This window comes from Chiloscyllium plagiosum, unplaced genomic scaffold, assembly GCF_037043375.1.
Source record: "Chiloscyllium plagiosum isolate Xiang-an unplaced genomic scaffold, Cpla_swu_hap1 HiC_scaffold_30, whole genome shotgun sequence".
NCBI lineage: Eukaryota > Metazoa > Chordata > Chondrichthyes > Orectolobiformes > Hemiscylliidae > Chiloscyllium > Chiloscyllium plagiosum.
The window spans coordinates 2,704,984-2,725,535 of NW_028270168.1; the positions used below are offsets into that span (position 1 = coordinate 2,704,984).

The window sequence follows — 20,552 nt, forward strand, 5'->3', positions numbered from 1 at the left end:
ATTAAATGCATTCAGAACCTTTCCCAATCCCATGAGGATCTATACCCTAACTACCCTCGTTAAACCATCACCTTAAACAAAGATAGTTTAACCATTCACAGGAATAGTAATATTAATGACCCAATATACAACAAATAAGAGTGATTTACTTCATAATGTCTTAAGAGTGGATACAGTGACCTATTTACTGTGTTGATTTACTGTGTATGCTATCTAACATACTCGTTCATTGTGAGTACATTCCACACTATTTACACTGCATGCCAGTAGCAGTTTATAATTGATAATGCAAATATTCTGTGACTTGCTGAATGCATTTTTCTCTTTGTGGAATTCAAAGTGGAATCCATACTTTAAGGATAAAATTCTCAGATTGGGTATCATTGGCAAGGTCTCTATTTATTACCCATTCCTAATTGCACTGAACTGATTGACTTGCTGGATCACTTACCTCACAGGGAGAGGATGGGTCTGTGCGGCCTGTATCATTGGAGCTTAGAAGAATGAGAAGTCTTCATATTGAAATACACAAGATCCCGAGGGATCTGAAAAGATGATTTGCCTTCTGAAATGGGCTAGAACTAGCAGATTAAATGTGTTCACCCATGTAGGACAGAGAGGAGGAGAATCTTTGTCTCTCAATTCTAAGAAATTCTTTTCCCAATGAACAATTGGTCGAGGTCATTGAACATTTTGAAGGTTGACAATAGATTGACAATAAAGTCAAATTGTGGAGAAAGGAAAGCAAAGTTGAGGTCACAAACAGATCAGGTATGATTTTATTAAATGGCTGAGGCACTCCAAGGGGCCCAACGGCCCATTCCTGCTCCTAGTTTGAATATATCACTTCAGAAGGCTGTTACAGAGTCAACTATGACAGATTGGGACTGGAATCATGTGAAGGCTGGATAAGGATATGAAGCTGGTTTCTTTCTTTAAGGTGACCTCAAATAACAGTTAGGTTTTTATGAAAATCCAATTGTTTCCAAATTTTTAAAAATGAAATGGTTTTGTCTTTTCTTTTTCCCATATTTTTTATGCTTGATTCATAAACCAACCTAATGAGATATTTTGCCATGTTACATGTTCTCCGGATAATCATACCAGGTCATTGGGCTGATGTAGTTAAGTCAAATCATGTAGCAACAACATGACCACTGCCCTCATACCATGCAGTTTCGTAGGAACACAAAATGGAGTTGAGGATTGCTTTTTGTACTATGGTACATTTGAAGGAGTTATAATGCAGTTTACAAAGGATTGTTGACAGGTGTCAATGCCACTTGGGTTTTTTAGCAAAACGACAGTTTGTGTGTCTGCAGGAAATCTGACAAACCCACAGAGCTATTTCCTAATCCAAGAGCATTCTCTATCACCAGCTGAAGTGAATTTTTTACACACTATGCTCTCATTCAACAGACAATCTGATATACATTGAAACTTCTCAAAACTCACATCGTTACTTGTTAAATTCCATGATAATTATACTTGTAGAAGCAAGTTAATTATCCTATGTGTATGTGGTCTGAGAAGGATATTAACCTTTTAACTTAATACAAGCTTTCTCTGCCAAATGTTTTCTTCCTGCATTCTCTGGGTGGAGACATGTCTGAACTCAAAACCTCCTCCATGAGGACGACAAGGAGGCAGGTCCCGAGTCCAGATGGAAAGGGGAAATCACACCCTGAGCTGTTGGCACCAACTGGATCCACAACAGCAACTTAGCACACTGAGCCAACCAGCACCTTGCGTTGTTATAGCAACATAAACTTTTATGGCATGTTATGGCTTGGAGATATGGATAGTTAGTGACAGCAGAATCTTCAGGTTTTGTTCCATCCCATGGCTGACCTGGCATTCCTCCTGCTCTTACTGCCTGCTGCTGGTGCTCATGGGAAGGATTTGCGGGTTATCAACCTGTTTGGCCTCGTCCTGAACTCACCTTCCTCAACCCTCAGCTCCTGGAGCAAGACTTGAACCTTCAGCTTCTGGGGATGCTACCAACTATAGGCCAGTTACCTTAACCTCTGTAGTTAGGAAAATGCTGGAGGCTATCATTGAAGAAGAAATAGTGAGACACCTGGATGGAAAGGGTTTCATTAGGCAGAAGCAGCATGGATTCAGGAAGAGAAGGGCATGTTCAACAAGCTCACTGGAGTTCTTTGAGGATGTGACAAATGCAGTAGATGGAGTGGAACAAGTGGATGTTATATACTTGCATTTTCAGAAAGCATTCAATAAGATGCCACATAAAAGACTCATCCCTAAGATAAGAATGCATTAGAGTTGTGGGGAATATACTAGCATGGATAGAGGACTGGCTAACCAATAGAAAGCAGAGAGTTGGAATAAATGGGTGTTTCTCGGGTTGGAGATCAGTGGTGAGTGGGGTGCCACATGGGTCAGTGTTGGGCCTGCAATGTTCATGATATATATCAATGATTTGGAGGAGGAGACCGAGTGTAGCATATCCAAGTTTGCTGATGACACTAAACTGAGTGGAAAGGCAAACTGTGCAGGGGATGTGGAGGGTTTGCAGAGAGATTTAGATAGGTGAAGTGAGTGGGCAAGGGTCTGGCAGATGGAGCACAATGTTGGTAAATGGGAGGTTATCCACTTTGGAAGTAAAAATAGCAGGTCAGAGTATTATTTAAATGGTGAAGGATTGCAGCATGCTATTGTGCAGAGGGACTTCGGAGTGTTCACACATGAATTGCTAAAAATGGATCTGCAGGTGTAACAGGTAATCAGGAAGGCCAACAGAATATTGGCTTTCATTGCTAGGGGGATTGAATTTAAGAGCAGGGAGGTTCTGCTGCAATTGTACAAGGTGTTGCTGAGGGCACACTTGTAGTATTGTACGCAGTTCTGGTCTCCTTACTTGAGGAAGGATATACTGGCTTTGGAGGCAGAGCGGAGGAAGTTCACCAGGTTGATTCCAGAGATGAGGGGGTTACCCTGTGAGGGGAGGTTGAGCCACTTGGGACTGTACTTGCTAGAATGAGAGGTGATCTGAAAGAAACATTTAAAATTATGAAAGGGATAGATAAGAGAGAGCCAGGCAAGTTGTTTCCACTGGTGGGTGACACTAGGACTAGGGGACATGGCCTCAAGATTAGGGGGAGTAGATTTAGAACAGAGATGAGGAGGAACTGCTTTTCCCAGAGAGTGGTGAATCTATGGAATTCTTAACCCAAGGAAGCAGTCAAGGCAGCTTCATTAAATATATTCAAGACACAGTTGGATAGGTTTTTGCACAGTAGGGGAATTAAGGGTCATGGGGATAATGCAGGTCGGAGGAGCTGAGACGATGGATAGAACAGCCATGATCCTAATGAATGGTGGAGCAGAGTCAAAGGGCCAAATGGCCTACTCCTGCTTCTATTACTAAGAAACTCCACCAAAGATCTTTTCATCATATTGAATGGGCCAATATTACACACAAGCCTTTGACAATTCGTTTAGTCCAACCCCATTGCACGTATTCTCCTGATTGCAGGGAAATCATCCTGATCCACATTTATACATGCCTGTACAGGAATTCTGATGAAACTCCTTTTCACAAGGAAACCGTGGTTTCATAGCTCTCCACACAAGGTAAAACAGCTTTCAAGTTTTAATGAACACAAGTGAGACCTTAATTAATTAACAGTTAGTTCACCATTATTCCATTCTAAAATAATTGTCCCTCACCTCAGGTTATTGGTTCAGCTCAAGAATACTCAGTTTGTACCTTTCACTTTGGTTATTTTACTCAAAGAGACCAAGACAGCTTGATTAATAGCATAGTGCATCTTCTTTCAGGAAGTAGAGTCGCAGGTAGATAGGATAGTGAAGAAGGTGTTTGGTATGCTTTCCTTTATTGGTCAGAGTATTGAGTACAGGAGTTGGGAAGTCATGTTGCAGCTGTACAGGACATTGGTTAGGCCACTGTTGGAATATTACGTGTAATTCTGGTCTCCTTCCTCTTGGAAAGATGTTGTGAAACTTGAAAGGGTTCAGAAAAGATTTACAAGGATGTTGCCAGGGTTGGAGGATTTGAGCTCTAGGGAGAGGCTGAATAGGCTGGGGCTGTTTTCCCTGGAGCGTCGGAGGCTGAGGGGTGACCTTATAGAGGTTTATAAAATCATGAGGGGCATGGATAGGATAAATAGACAAAGTATTTTCCCTGGGGTGGAGGAGTCCAAAACTAGAGGCCATAGGTTTAGGGTGAGCAGGGAGAGATATAAAAGGGACTTAAGGGGCAACTTTTTCATGCAGAGGGTTGTGTGTGTATGGAATGAGCTGCAGAGGAAGTGGTGGAGGCTGGTACAATTACAACATTTGAAAGGCATCTGGATGGGTATATGAATAGGAAAGGCTAAGAGGGATATGGGCCAGGTGCTGGCAGGTGGGACTAGATTGGGTTGGGATATCTGGTTGGCATGGATGAGTTGGACTGGAGGGTCTATTTCCATGCTGTACATCTCTATGACTCTATGGCTGTAAATAATTCATAGCAACAGAGCATTATCACACGTTGTCAAAATCTGCTCTTGGTTTCCATGAATGTAAAGTTTTATTCTATATTTGGGAGGGTGTGACCAGCTAAATATCAGATAACTGACAGCAGCCTTAGACCCCAGTCTCAGACATTGATCAAACATTAGTAGTCAGTTTCCCTTTCCTTAAACATTTCTAAGATGAGTATCTTTATTGGAAATTAGTGTTCACTTGCTAACAAACTAAATTACATTTTAATGATTTAATGTCTATCCACTTTTAGAGCCACTAGTATTGCGCTGTTCAAACATCAGTAACAACATGGCTTTTAGATCTATTTTGTCCTTTTCCTGTGCCACAGTACAAACCAAGGTGTGAGAGTTTCATGACCAAAGCTGAAACCTACCCCGCTTGAAAGTAAAATAAGACACAGGCAGCAATCAGCTCAACCTGGGGTTTAAGCTCTGTCATATTCGGATGGATTGCTGCACTCATTCTGTGCATATGCTGTTTTGGTTGCTTTTTGAATTTTCACGTACCACATAGAGACTGAATGTCTTTAACCTGCTGCATGCTTCTTTGCGCTATGCTTCTGAAACAAAAGCACATTATTGCGGGTGTGGTAAGCGTTGGTAGGTTTACCTAGTTTTAGTTAATATTTCAATGTGCAACGGGATGTGGTTAAGATTCTTCATGATACTTAGCATGCAATTGTTTGGGTTTTTATTGGTAACATATTGTTCATCCCCAATCATCGTGAAATCCAACTGACTTCCCCTTAGCCTATTTAATGTCGCAGACACTAGAAATGCCAGTGTTTTATAAAGAGCAACACCTAAGGTCCTCTCTACAGAGAAAGCATTGTTGAAATATAGATCAGGTGCAAACATCTCCTCAAGGTTGCTCAAATCAATCCTAAAATTACACAGGGATAAAGCAAATCTGAATGTGAAAAAACTGGATCAATATGAAACAATGTTGGAAATACAGTAACTTGGTGGGTCTATGCTCAGAGTGAAGAATAGCTGAATGCTTCAGCGTGAAATATCCAGCAGAGTTGCTTCCTGCCTCCAGACAGTGGCAGGGCTGGTATTCCTTCCCAGCGTTTTCTCTGTTCCAGTTCTATGTGCAGTCACACCCAGTGCTCGCAACTCACCTGTGCTGCCATATCAATGAGCTTTATTATGCTGAGTTTAGATCCTACAGGGGTCTTCAGAAAATCAACTAGGCTACCTGGGAAAAAAAAGAAAGATAAATGTCACACCTTCTTACAAAACATTTGGGATTGACTGAACAGTAATCTGGACACTGACAACAATTTCTAGTATTCTAATAATTTTTAGTAAGCGAGCCTTTGAAATCTATATTTTCTTGTTAGGGAAACACAATGCTTAGCATTAATTGGCATAAGTAAAGTGCATTATTTTGTGCTTCAAGTCCACACTGCAACCTGCACATTGAGACCCTCGGCTGCAGGTGTTTGCATACACTATTCCTGAGGCTGATGGTTCCTTTCTTCTACCTTCAATTCCTTATGTATTGTAACACTCCTTTATTTATATAGTGGGTCATTATGCACAGCTGCTTAGTGTCATGCCTAATTGCAGTCTCTTTACTTGTTCATTCCAGACTAATGAATTCTCTTTGACTTTTTATCACGATGATTTACATGAAACTCAATACCCCACACTCTGGGACTCCATCTTAGCCCTAATTGGCCGGGGACAGTGAGACCACCAGTCGAAGATTTAAACTTACCAACATGACTAGTCAGTTGTTTAGTTCTTGAGGGAGTGAACATGGTTAAACATCAAAGAGGTGCACACTCTCAGTCAGATCCACCGATGTCAAGCCAGTGTTCTTCTCTGACCACTGCCTCCTGCTGGCCGACTGTCACCTACAGGACGAGCAGCGGGCTGGTAAGGGAATGTGGAAGCTGAACACCAAGCTGTTGACCCCGGGAAACATTGAGGAGCTCAAGAGGGATTACGCAGGTTGGAGAACCGTGAAGCCCCTCTTTGAGTCCCCAGCAGACTGGTGGGAAACAGTAAAAGGTTCTTTATCCTCAAAGGTGTTCAGGAGACAAGAGAGAGGTGGGGAAAACTGTCCCAGCTCCAGGAAAGTATGCAGAACCTGCTCCTGCTGCAGACATTGGGGGTCGATGTCACGGAGCACCTCAAGGAGGTGAAGGGCCAGCAAGCCTCGCTCTTTGCCTCGGAGGCCTCCAAGATAATCTTCCGGTCCAGGGTCCGCTTGGTGGAGCAGGACGAGACGTGCTCACGTTTCTTCTTCCAGGAGGTGCACAAAGAGAACTCTGTGCTCAGCAGCCTGAAGGAAGAAGATGGCTCGATAACGTCATCTCAGGCTGACGTCATGAGGATCAGTAAATCCTTCTATGCCAGTCTGTATGACGCGAAGCCGACCGACAGCGCGGCCTCCCAGTCGTTCCTGTCCTCTATCACGGAGGTCTTAGACGACAGAACACGCGAGAGGCTGGACCAGCCGCTATCTCTGGACGAGCTGAACAAGGCCCTCGAGTCCTTCGAAAAGAATAAAACTCCCGGAAGTGACAGCTTACTGGTAGAGCTCTATTCCGCTCTGTGGGACTTGATTGGCAAGGACCTGCTGGAGGTGTATGTCAGTATGCTTCGGGCAGGTACCATGAGTGAATCCATGAGGAAAGGCATCATCACCCTCATCTACAAGCGGAAGGGGGAGAGGGAGGAACTCAGAAATTGGAGACCAATCTCACTGTTGAATGCGGATTACAAAATTCTGTCAAAGGTTATCGCCAACCGGGTCAGGTCTGCTCTGGGGTCGGTGATTCACCCTGACCAAACCTGTGCTGTGCCGGGCAGGAAGATCGCTGAGAGTCTCGCACTCCTCAGGGATACGATCGCCTACGTGCAGGACAGGGGGTTGGACACTTGCCTGATCAGCCTGGACCAGGAGAAAGCCTTTGACAGGATATCGCATACATATATGAGGGATGTCCTCTCCAAAATGGGCTTTGGGGAGGGAATCTGCAATTGGATCAGACTGCTCTACACCAACATTGTCAGTGCAGTCTCAATCAACGGGTGGGAATCAGATAGCTTCCCAGTTAGATCTGGAGTCAGGCAGGGCTGCCCTCTCTCCCCTGCCTTGTTTGTGTGCTGCATGGAGCCATTTGCCGAGTCCATCAGGAAGGATGTGAGCCTGAGAGGGGTGACTATTCCTGGCAGCGGGGCCCTGCAGGTTCAGGCCTCCCTGTACATGGGCGTCGTCGCCATTTTCTGCTCGGATCCGCTGTCCGTGCGCAGACTCATGTGCACATTTGACCAGTTCAAATGGGCCTTGGGGGCCAAAGTAAACAGAGGCAAGAGCGAGGCCATGCTCTTCGGGAACTGGGCCGACCAAATCCTCGATCCCCTTCACCGTCAGGACCGACCACCTGAAGGTGCTGGGTATTTGGTTCAGGGGGGGCAGGGGCGTGCGACAAGTCTTGGGAGGAGCGTATCAGCAAATTGAGGCAGAAACTGAGCTGATGGAAGCTACGGTCGCTCTCCATCGCGGGAAAAAACCTGGTCATCAGGTGTGAGGCACTGCCATTGCTATTATACATGGCACAGGTCTGGCCTATTCCCAGAACCTGTGCCGCTGCAGTCACTCGGGCCATCTTCCAGTTTATATGGAGGTCAAAGATGGACCGGGTCTGAAGGGACTCCATGTATAAAGATCTGGGCAACGGGGGAAAAAATACACCCAATGCCACCCTCACCCTGATGGCCACCTTTGTGTGTGGCTGCATCAAGCTGTGCGTGGATCCCCGGTACGCAAACACCAAGTGTCACTACGTACTGAGGTTCTACCTGTCCCCGGTGTTGCGAAGGATGGGCCTGGCCTCGCTGCCGCGGAACGCTCCGAGTAGTTGGACCATTCCGTATCACCTATCCTTCGTGGAGAAGTTTATGAAGAAAAACACCTTTGACCACAAGTCCATCAGGAAGTGGTCAGCACGTAGTGTCCTTGAGACCCTTCGGGAAAAGGAGAGGGTGGATCCTATCGAGCGGTTCCCTGAGCAGACTGTCAAAGCCATTTGGCAGAAGGCCTCATCGCCAGAACTTTCCAACAAGCACCAAGACATGGCTTGGCTGGTGGTGAGAAGGGCTCTGCCTGTGAGATCCTTTATGCACGCCCGGACTCTCAGCCGCACTGCACGCTGCCCTCGAAGCGGCTGCGGGGGAGGGGGGGGGGGGGGGGGGTGGAATGAGACTGTCACACACCTCCTTCTGGAATGTGCCTATGCAGAAGAAGTGTGGAGAGGAATGCAGTGGTGTCTGTCGAGGTTCGTCCCAAGTAGCGCCGTGACACGGGACTCCGTGCTCTACAGTCTGTTCCCCGGGACGCACACCGAGACGAACATCAACTGTGTCTGGAGGATCATCAACTCGGTGAAGGACGCTCTCTGGGTGGTCCGAAACTTGTTGATCTTCCAGCTGAAGGAGTTGACCCCGACTGAGTGTTGCAGACTGGCACAATCCAAGGTCCAGAACTACGTGTTGTGGGACACGCTGAAGCTCGGGGCAGCTTATGGATATATGATTGATAAATGTACAGACCTGTATATACAAATGATAAATTCTGATCTCTGTATGTAAATGTTTATGTATGTATGGCATGACCAACTGTACAGACCATCAAATTATTTTATGAATAAAATATATTTTTGAAATTAAAAAAACTTGCTGTTTCTGAATACCTACTCCCATCTCCACAAAGAAAAGCCAGAGTTTCTTTCAGACTAATGGAGCAATTAACACAGTTGAACCCATGTTTTAATTGACTAAGCGGCTGCGGGGGAGTGGGAGGGGGGGGGATGTGAGTGTCACTGGCTGGGCCCAGCATTTATTGCCCATTCCTGGCTGCCCCTTGAGAAGGTGGGGGTGTGCTACTTTCTTGAACTGCAAACTTGCTAATCAGACCACCTTCACCTTCCTCCAGATCATGTAAATCATAAACAACAGTGTGAATGCTGCAGTCCATGTACTGTTGGCTAACCCACAATGCTGTTAGGGAGAGAATTTCAGGATTTTGACCCAGTGACATGATAACAACATATTACCAAGTCAGGATGGTGAGTGGCTTGGTGGAGTAGTTGCAGGTAGTGGGTGTTCCCATGTATCTATTGCCCTTGTCCCTCTACTTGGAAGTGGTTGTGGGTTTGGAAGGTGCTGTCTAAGGATCTTTGGTGAATTTCTGCAGTGCACCTTGTAGATAGTACACAGCACTGCTCTTGAGTGTTGGTGGTGGAGGAAGTAGATGCTAGTGGATGTTATACCGACCAAGTGGGTGGCTTTGTCCTGGATGGTGTCAAGCTTCTTGAATGTTGTTGGAGCTGTACACATCCATCACACTCCTGACTTGGGCTGAACATTTCTGTTCAAACAGCAGAAAAATTCAGCAAGATGTTAAACAATTATTTGGAAATTGCTAAGAGTAATTTTCAGCCTTCAGTGAGCATGGGGAATTCGTGTCAGTGAGAATAATTTACTGAAGAAAGCGCTGGCCTATAGTTTGGCAAAGTTATTATTCGTTCTGCAGTAAGGCATGTCATTTAGCCCTTTTTCTGGGACCATTTGCAGAGATCAGGTGAAATATCAGTCTGTATCCTTCCTTTAAATTTAATGTCACAAACAGGGTCATCAAGTTCTTGCCACTTATTTTTGATCACCACACTAACTAACTAAGTTTGTCATAGCTATTCAAATGGAAATGGTAGGGTTTCCTTAAGTTTCATTCCATGGTGTTGCTAAGATTAGAGGATCACAAGATAACTGCATTGCTCTTTTGAAACAACTTCATAGCACCATGCTGATGCTGCATCACGAGGCAAGTGTGGAGGATTGGATTTTTGACTCAGAACATCATAAAACAGCATCTCATGATCTTTGGCTCAATTTAAGGTCATCATCAGAAGTACTTGCATTCCATCCAGTCAGTAACACATCAGATTTCTTACACATGTACCACACAAAGTTCTTCACATCTTATTCAATTTCTAGGAGGACCCCAACTTCATGCCTTCAAGGTGAATTTAGCAGAATTAATTTAAAAAAAAATTTTTTTATTGTCCTGTATTTGAACTAATGCTCCTGGGATTGGATCAGCTACAAGGGAGTTGGATATGTGATTCATCCACTCGCAAAAAACATTTTGAATGTGAAAACAAAGTTAAAAATGACTGTGGGAAGAGGAAAGAGATTTCACTGAAATGATGAATGTACACATATAGTCAGAGAATTGCAGAGTTCAAAACAGTTCATTAACACGAGGGATGATAATATTGAAATTGTTCTTTGAGCCGAGAGGTTTGTAAAATAATGGTACGAGTTAAGGAGTTTGAACAGGATTTAGTCAGAGTATAGTGTGAGCAGTAAGACGCTCCTCAGATCCGATTTGAGTAAAGAAGACCCTTTCGGCTGTTTAGACTTTCCCTCCATTTTCCATATTATCTCCATTGGTTGGGAGAAAGGGAAGGAAGCTGCAGAATCTTTTCTTTCAAAGATTTTCCTTCTCCACCACTGTTTAGTGACAGGGTACAGATGTAATGTAGTTCAATCCATCGCTCCTTCCAATGTTTCAATTTTCCTTTCTTGTGAAACAATCCTAACACTCCTCACCAGGGGAACCATACACAGCGCAATGAACAAGAACAGCCTCTGGCCCAGTGCAAGGGCATGGAATGTTTCCTTGGGATTTCATAAACAAAGCTGTCCTCATGGTCTACTCTCATATTGTCAGACAACACATCATCTGTTCTTTTCCCATTTTCTCCATCCCCAGTCTTTTACCAATGGCATTATTTCTCATTGCATCTGGTTTAAGCTCATATTAAGGTCATTGTTCACAGGAGATTGTTGGATTTGAATCAAAGTATTATAAAGGCCCCTTTCTCCTCCTTTAAACAAAATGAAATCCAAAACAGCCATTAAAATTGGGTCAATAATCATTCAGTGGCCCAAGACTATTCTGTACTTTTGAACAGCCTTTGCTGGAAACTATGGATAAATGCATTTATCGAAATGGGGTCAAAATAAGTTTCTTGAGGGTTCCTCTTGCGATTTGTTTTTGTGTGGGCTACATTTTAATTAACAGGGCTACTTTATTGGTTTTCAGGGGCTCTTTTCTCAGTCTCAATAGCTCATTTATTTGATAACACATTTACACAGTAACATTACCCTTTGTATTTCTGATGACATATGGGACATTTGGACTCACACATTGGAATAATTCACCAATATCCTCAATAATAATCAATTCTCCATTAAACAGAAAGCCATAGCACACAAGAAAAAAAAATCTCTTCAATACAAAATTGATATAACATCACAGTCATAAATTAACAATGGCTTTTTTTCCCAAAATATTTATAGAGACATACAAGATAATCAGAGGGTTAGATAAGGTGGACAGGGAGAGCCTTTTTCCAAATGTGGGGACGGCAAACACAAGGGGACACAACTTTAAAGTAAGGGGAGATAGGTATAAGACAGATGTCAGAGGTAATTTCTTTACTCAGAGAGTAGTAAGGGTATGGAATGCTTTGCCTGCAACGGTAGTAGATTTGCCAAGTTTAAGTGCATTAAAGTCGTCATTGGACAGGCATATGGACGTACATGGAATAGTGTAGGTGGGGTGGGCTTCAGATTAGTATGACAGGGCGGCGCAACATCGAGGGCCGAATGGCCTGTACTGCGCTGTAATGTTCTATGTTCTATGTTAATTTATACACATGAATATGGTTTTGCCTCTAGCAAAATTTTACCTCACAGAGCAATGGATGTGGAGATAATGATATGTCTGTCCAACAGACATTTACTAGCACAGGCACAGCTGTGTCTGGGCTGATATCAGGCCAGCAAGTTACACAGAACAGCGTGTTTCTTGTCATGTCATGCTTCAAATGATTCCAGGGTAAGATTGAGTACTTTATATCCTCAGGTCAAATACTATGCTACACTGATGATATCATATCATGAGAATATCGTGCTGACATACTGACCGTGAGAGATAATACGACACACACTTATTGACATAAAAGAAACTATAACCGGAGACATACTTTCTGCAGACTGGGGTCTCTGGTGGCACGGTGGCTCAGTGGTTAGCACTGCTGCCTCACAGCACCAGGCACCCAGGTTCGATTCTAACCTCAGGCAACTGCCTGTGTGGAGTTTGTACATTCTCCCCGTGTCTGCGTGGGTTTCCCTTGGCTGCTCCGGATTCCTCCCACAGTCCAAAAATGTGCACGCCAGAGGAATTGACCATCCTAAATTGCCCATAATGTTAGGTGCATTGGTCAGAGGGAAATGGGTCTGTGTGGGTTACTCTTTAAGGGTCGGTGTGGACTTGTTGGGCCAAAGGGCCTGTTTCCACACTGTAGGGAATCTAATCTTCTGTCCAAGATAAGTATGTACCTGTCAGGCAGGGAGGAAGCTGTAGAGTGCGGGAGCTGTGGTTCACAAAGGAAGTGGAATCTCTGGTCAAGAGGAAGAAGAAGGCTTATGTTAGGATGAGATGTGAAGGCTCAGGAAAGGTAGCCAGGAAAGACCTAAAGAGAGGGCTCAGGAGGAGACATGAGAAGTTGTTGGCGGATAGGATCAGGATAAACCCTAAGGCTTGCTATAGGTATTTAAGGAATAAAAGAATGACGAGAGTAAGATTAGGGCCAATCAATGATAGTAGTGGGAAGTTGTGTGTGGAGTCAGAGGAGATAGGGGAAGCACTAAATTAATATTTTTCAACAGTATTCACTCTAGAAAACGACAATGTTGTCGAGGATATTACTGAGATACAGGCTACTAGACTAGGTGTGATTGAGGTTCACAAGGAAGAGGTATTAGAAATGCTACAGAGTATGAAAATAGGTAAGTCCCCTGGGCCGGATGAGATTTATCCTAGGAATGTCTGGGAAGCCAGGGTGGAGATTGCCGAGCCTTTGGCATTGATCTTTAAATCATCATTGTCTCCAGGGATAGTGCCAGAAGACTGGAGGAAAGCAAATGTGGTTCCTCTGTGCAAGAAGGGGAGTAAAGACAATCCTGGTAATTATAGACCAGTGACCCTTACTTCAGTTGTTGGTAAAGTGTTGGAAAAGGTTGTATGAGATAGGATTTATAATCATCTAGAAAAGAATAATTTGATTACGGATAGTCAGCACAGTTTTGGGAAAGGTAGGTCGTGCCTCACAAACCTTATTGAGTTCTTTGAGAAGGTGACCAAACAGGTAGATGAGAGTAAACTGGTTGATGTGGTGTATATGGATTTCAGCAAGGCGTTCGATAAGGTTCCCCACAGTAGGCTATTGTACAAAATGTGGAGGAATGGGATTGTGGGAGATATAGCAGTTTGGATCAGTAATTGGCTAGCTGAAAGAAGACACAGGGTGGTGGTTGATGGGAAATGTTCATCCTGGAGTCCAGTTACTAGTGGTGTACCGCAAGGGTCGGTGTTGGGTCCACTGCTGTTCGTCATTTTTATAAACGACCTGGATGAGGGCGTAGAAGGGTGGGTTAGTAAATTTGCAGACGACACTAAGGTCAGTGGAGTTATGGATAGTGACGAAGGATGTTGTAGGTTACAGAGAGACATAGATAAGCTGCAGAGCTGGGCTGAGAGGTGGCAAATGGAGTTTAATGCGGACAAGTGTGAGGTGATTCACTTTGGTTGGAGAAACCGGAATGCAAAGTACTGGGCTAATGGTAAGATTCTTGGTAGTGTAGGTGAGCAGAGAGATCTCGGTGTCCAGGTACACAGATCCTTGAAAGTTGCCACCCAGGTTGACAGGGTTGTTAAGAAGGCATACAGTGTTTTATCTTTTATTAATAGAGGGATCGAGTTCCGGAACCATGAGGTTATGCTACAGCTGTACAGAACTCTGGTGCGGTCGCACTTGGAGTATTGTGTACAGTTCTGGTCACTGCATTATAAGAAGGATGTGGAAGCTTTGGAAAGAGTGCAGAGGAGATTTACTAGGATGCTGCCTGGTATGGAGGGAAGGTCTTACGAGGAAAGGCTGAGGGACTTGAGGCTGTTTTTGTTAGAGAGAAGAAGGTTGAGAGGTTAATAAAGACATATAAGATAATCAGTGTTAGATAGGGTGGACAGGGAGAGCCTTTTTCCAAGAATGGCACAAGGGGGCCTAGCTTTAAATTGAGGGGTGATAGATATAGGACAGATGTCAGAGGTAGTTTCTTTACTCAGAGAGTAGTAAGGGTATGGAATGCTTTGCCTGCAACGATAGTACACTCGCCAACTTTAAGTACACTTAAGTCGTCATTGGACAAGCATATGGATGTACATGGAATAGTGTAGGTTAAATGGGCTTCAGATTGGTATGACAGATCGGCGCAACATCGAGAGCCGAAGAGTCTGTACTGCGCTGTAATGTTCTATGTTCTCTACAATGTGCATAAAGTTGGAACATTTTAACCTGGCAATTCCAATCCTATTTACCACATCTGAGCTTTCAATCTCAGATTGAACTTCAATAATTGACCCAGATTTCATGACAATAAGATCCATTACTTTATCCCCAAGTAAAGCAGCTTCAATTTATTCAAACTTAAGCTAGAGATTCCACCTTCATTTGCAAGGAATTAATTAAATGAGTCATTTAAAGGTTTCTTAAATTCCAGTTAGGTAAATATTCCTTTTTGACGGGTTCGATAGTCTGTATCACCTCCCTACCTGCAAATTTCCTTTTCCCCCACTACACCCAGGCAGGTCAATTTCTCCCCATCCTCTTTCTCCCACATCCACCCACTCTTGGCAGACTGAACAGGAAAGTAATGGAAGGGTTCATCAACAGTGTGATCAAGCAGCCCTTACTTAGCAACAATTTGCTCACTGACACTCAGATTGTATTCCATCAGGGCTACTCAGCTTCTGACCTCAACATAGACAAAAAAGATGAATTCCAGATGTGAGGTGAAAGTGCAGCCTTTGACATCAAGGCTGCATTTGACCAAATGTGGCATCAAGAGCCCTAGGAAAATTGGAAGCAATAAGAATCTGGAGAAAATTCTTCACTGATTGGAGTCATACCTGGCAAAGAGAAAGATCTTGTAGTTGTTGGAGGTTAGTCAGCTCAGTTCCAGGACATTCATGAGTTCTACAAGATAATGGTCTCGGTCCAACCATCTTCAGCTGCTGCATCAATGCCCTTCCTTCAATGTCTGCTGATGATTGTCCAATGTCCAACACCATTTACATTTCCTCAGCTATTGAAGCAGTCCATGTTCAAATGCAACAAGACTTTGAGAATATCCAGGCTTGTGCTGACAAGTGGCAAATAACATTCATGCCACACAATGCCAAGCAATGACCATCTCTAATAAGACACAATCTGAGGACCACCTCTTGACAATCAATACATTACCATCACTAAATCCCCCTTTGCCAACAGCCTGAAGATCAACATTGACCAAAAACTGAACTGGACATGCCACATAATTGTGCAACAATGATAGAGGTGGAGATGGTTGAGACTATCAAGTTCTTGGGAGTGATGATCACCAACAATCTGTCCTGGTCCACCCACATCAATGTTCACACTTCATCTAGATATAACTGCATATAATTAAAGCTTTTACACAAATAACACAGCAAATCAAAAGACCAAACAACTAGAATAGAGCCTTTAACTACTAGGGAATTTGGTTCCAAAATGCTCTGACAAAGATGTGTAGCCCCAATCTAACTCTTTTGTTGCATGATATCTTCAACATTATTTGTTCAGTCTTGTCAAATGTATTCTAACAAAAATTGGGGTAACTTAGAAGCTAATGATAGAGAGGAAATTAGATAAATCTAATCTGAGAAATGTACTGGAGAAACTCAAGGGACAAATCCCCATGACCAGATGGACTACCAAAAAGGGTTTTAAAAGTACTGGCTGCGAAGGTAATGGATGCATGAGCTATGATAATTCTGCCAATTCTGGAATAGCTCCATTAGTTTGAAAGTTATCAATATCACTAATCTAGAAAGGAGGAAGTGAGAAAACGGAACTACAGTTAGCCTGACATCTGACATTGGGAAAATCCTGGAGTCTATTATTAAAAGAATCTTAATAATATACTTGGAAAACACAAAATGATTAGAACACATCAACATGGATTTACGAAAAAAGCAATAAAAGGAAATGATGGGTCTATATTGTTTGAGAATATAAGCAGTTGGTAGTTAAAGGGGAACCAGTGGATATGCTCCACTGAATCTCCACATTTGCTAAAGTTTCACACAATCGGTTAAGACACAAGACAAACACTCATAAAGATGGAGATGGTATTTTATTATGAATAAAGGTTTAGTTAATGGAAGGAGGCAGTCAGCAGGGATAAATGGGGGATTTTCAATTGGCTTTCTGTAACCAGTGGATTGTTGCAAGGATCAATGCTGAGGTGACAGTTAATTAAGGACTCAGACAGAGGCAGAAGTTAATGTATCGAAGTTTGCTGATATACGAAACGAGGTGAGCTGTGAGGAAGACACAGTGAGGCTGCAAAAAGGCAGGACAGGTTAAGTGAGTGGGCCACAAACTGCAGGTGGAGTATCATGTGGTGAAGTTTGAGGTTATTCACTCTCTTTGTAAGATTCGAAAAGCAGAATATTTTTTAAAAGTTGTGAAACTTGTAACTGTTGATATTCAGAGAGATTGGATTGTTCTCAGAGGGTGCACAGAAAGAATGCAGGTACTAAAAGCAATTAGGCAGGCAAATGCAATGTTGGTTTTTATTGCAAGGTGGCTTGGAGTATAGAAATAAAGAAGTCTTTCTACAATTACATGGGGTTTTGGTCAGAGCACAAATAGAATATTTTTAAAAAATTGTTCCTGGGACTGGGCCATCACTAGCTAGGTCAACATTTATTACCCACCCTAATTACTCACAGTGCAGTTAAGAGTCAACCATATTGCTGGGATCTGAAGTCATGTGTAGGCTAGATCAGGTAAGGATGGCAGATGTCTTTCCCTAAAGGACATTAGTGAACCAGAAGGATTTTATGACAATTGACAGTGGTTACATGGTTCCTCTAGCCTCACTTTTTATTCCAGATTTGATCAAATCCAAATTTCAATTTGGGATTCAAACTCATATTAACAGACCATTGGTCTGGATTGCAAATCCTCTCATAAATGTAAGGATGGCTATTCTCCACATTGAAGAAAGGATGTTCTTGCGTTGGATGTGGTACAGTGAAGGTTCTCTGGGATGATAGGGTTGTTCTATGGTGAGAGATTGAGTAAACTGGACCAATATTGTCCGGAGTTGGGAAGTTTGAGCAGTGACTGAATTGAAATGCTCAAGAATTGAAGAGGGTTGATGGGGTACACTGTGAAAGGTTGGTTCACTTGGCTGGTGAATCTAGAACAGAGGCTCAGGATAAGGGGCTGATCGTTTAGGATTGAGAAAAGGAGAAATGTATTCACTCAAAGAGTTGTGAATCTTTAAAGTTCTTTAGCCAAGCAGGATGTGGATACTTCAAGTATATTTAATTTGAAACAGACAGATCTTTTATCTCTGCAGGAATTGAGGGATGTGGGGAATGGTGGGAAAATGCCACTGAAGCCCAAGAACACACGATCATAGTGACCGGTGCAGCAGGTTCGATGGGCTGAGGGGTCTTGTTCCTAATTGTTCTGATCTTATGTTTATTTTTGAACTTTATACAGGACTTGGACTCCATCCCAATATTTCAAAGCACTGGCCCATACTTCTAACCATCAAATATCGGAAATGATTTGAGCTGGGAAATGGAACACTTGTAGTCAGGAAACTCAGAATGTACCACTATTATCACAGTTTCAAATAATGAAACGAAATTTGATTAATTTCGGAAAACACAGATTGTAAATACCCAGAACATAACAAATTATTCATCAGTCTTAAACTTAAAAAGGCTTTAGACACTATCCGAAAACACAAAAAACTGAATATATTTTGAAATGTTTTATGTAAATTTTGAAGATACAAAATAATTGTAGGATTGAAAGTTTGAGATTCTTTTAAAGAGAAATGACAGAATATATATTTTATTTGTAACTAGCTTCTGTAATACAATTGTGAAAAGGCCAGAGTTTGAAAAGGTCCTTTTTGTGAAATTGGGTTGTTAGTGATACAAATCACAGACAGCATTTCATTCCCCATTGTATTTGAAAAACAAGTTTGCCTGTGAAGAATTAATCAGTTGGCTAACAAAAGAATGTACGAAATCTAAACATTTCACGGGATATGTTCAAATCATGTAAAATGAGACAAAAAACACAAAAATAATCTGTATTGATCTCTTGCTGTTCGTGGCATCCAATTCATGTCACAGCCAAGAAAGTACTGTCAGCACCTCAGGCTGGATTCAGTGCTTCCAGTATTAAATGTTGGTAACAGATGTTTTCAGAGATAATTGACTGGCCACTCCAACCAGAGCAGGTTGTGTCTCGGGAGGGAAAATAGTTTCTTTTGTTTTGTAAAAATACGCAGCCAACTTGCACACAGCAAGCTCCTTTTAACAATAATGTGGTAACGGCCAGATAATCTGTGTTTTTTTCTAAAGTTGGTTAATACCAACTGGACCATCAGGGACATGCCCCTACTCCCCTTCAGAAAACGCCATGGGATTTTTCACAGAAGCCTAAGAAGGCAGTTAAGACCTCCATTTACAATCACGTCAGGAAGATGTTGCAGTACAATGTGTGTTCCACTGTGGAGCATCCGTTGAGACTTTTGTTCACCAGCGTTGGGCGCAGGCCTTCCACTCACAACTTCAAACGTGACAGTACTAAATCACTCAGCCACAGCTGACACCTACACATCACTGAATTGGTTACAGTGTGTAAGAAAGCCATTTGGCCACTTCTGTAAATAAGGATCTCATCTAATGACATTCTCCTGCCTTCTCTTGTTAACTCTCTACATCTTCCTTTCCAAGTAATTGTCTAATTCCCAGTTGAAATCCACGACTAGACCTTCCTCAGCACACTCTCAGGCAGCCCAGCCCATATCCTAACCACTCGCTCCATGAAGAAGCTTTTCCTTTATACCATCACTGTTTCTATCGTCAATTATCTTAAATCTGTGCCTGCTAATTCTCAATGTTTTCATAAATGGCAACATTTCCTCCTTATTTACTCTGTCTGAACCCCCCTCTTGATGTTGAATACTTTGATGAAATCTCCTTTCAGTTGCCTCATTTCTAAGGAAAAGGACTCTCACTTCTCCAATCCATCTTCATCCTTCAGATTCTTCATCCATTGAACCGTTCCCATAAACTCTCTGCATTCTTTCCTTTGCCTTGATGCTCCTATAGTATGTGCCCAGGACAGGACAAATACTCCAGCTAAGGTCAAAATAGTATCTCATACAAGTTCAATGTTCCTCTTTACTCTTGTACTCTATGTATCTATTAATAAAGTTCAGCATACCATACGCTTTATAAGCTGGCTTGCCATCTTCAATGACTCAGGAGCACATAAAATTATGAAGACAATAGACTCCCAGATAGAAGCAAGGAGGTTGTTTCTACTCACGGGTTAAACTAGATTGGGGGGGTGGCCTAGCCTCAAAATATGGGATTGAGTGAAGGAGGAACTTCTTCACCCAGAAGGTTGTGAATCTGTGGAATTCCCTGCCCAGTGAAGTAGTTGAGGCTACCTCATTGAATGTTTTATGGCAAAGACAGAGAGATCTTTGAGCAGTAAAGAAATTAAGGGTGGGTAAATGGAGCTAGGCCATGAAAGAATCAGCCATAATCCTATTGAATGGCAGAGCTGGCTGGAGGAGCCAGACGCCTACTCCTGCTCCTGGTTCTTATTGTTTTATGAACATTGGCGCAGGCATGGGCCACTCAGTCCTTTGAGACTGCATTGCCATTCCAAATCATGGGTGAACATTTACCTCAATGCTTTCTTCCTGTACTACCTCCAAATCCCTAGAAATCTACCAATCTCTGTCCTGACATTACTTGGTGAATGAGCTTCTACTGTCCTCTGGGGTACAGAATTCCAAAGACTTGCTACTCTCTGAGTGAAG

General features: G+C 42.9%; 1 protein-coding gene across 2 annotated transcripts in view; it reads right to left on the reverse strand.

Moving 5' to 3' along the window:
• The window catches only part of LOC122563454 (proto-oncogene tyrosine-protein kinase LCK-like), a 156,205-nt gene that overhangs the window by 16,391 nt on the left and 119,262 nt on the right, over positions 1–20,552 (reverse strand). For both annotated transcript variants that reach the window (XM_043717198.2, XM_043717199.2), the window contains exon 10: positions 5,639–5,715. In XM_043717198.2, the coding sequence (XP_043573133.1) occupies positions 5,639–5,715 (77 nt within the window). The remainder of the gene's footprint in view (positions 1–5,638; positions 5,716–20,552) is intronic.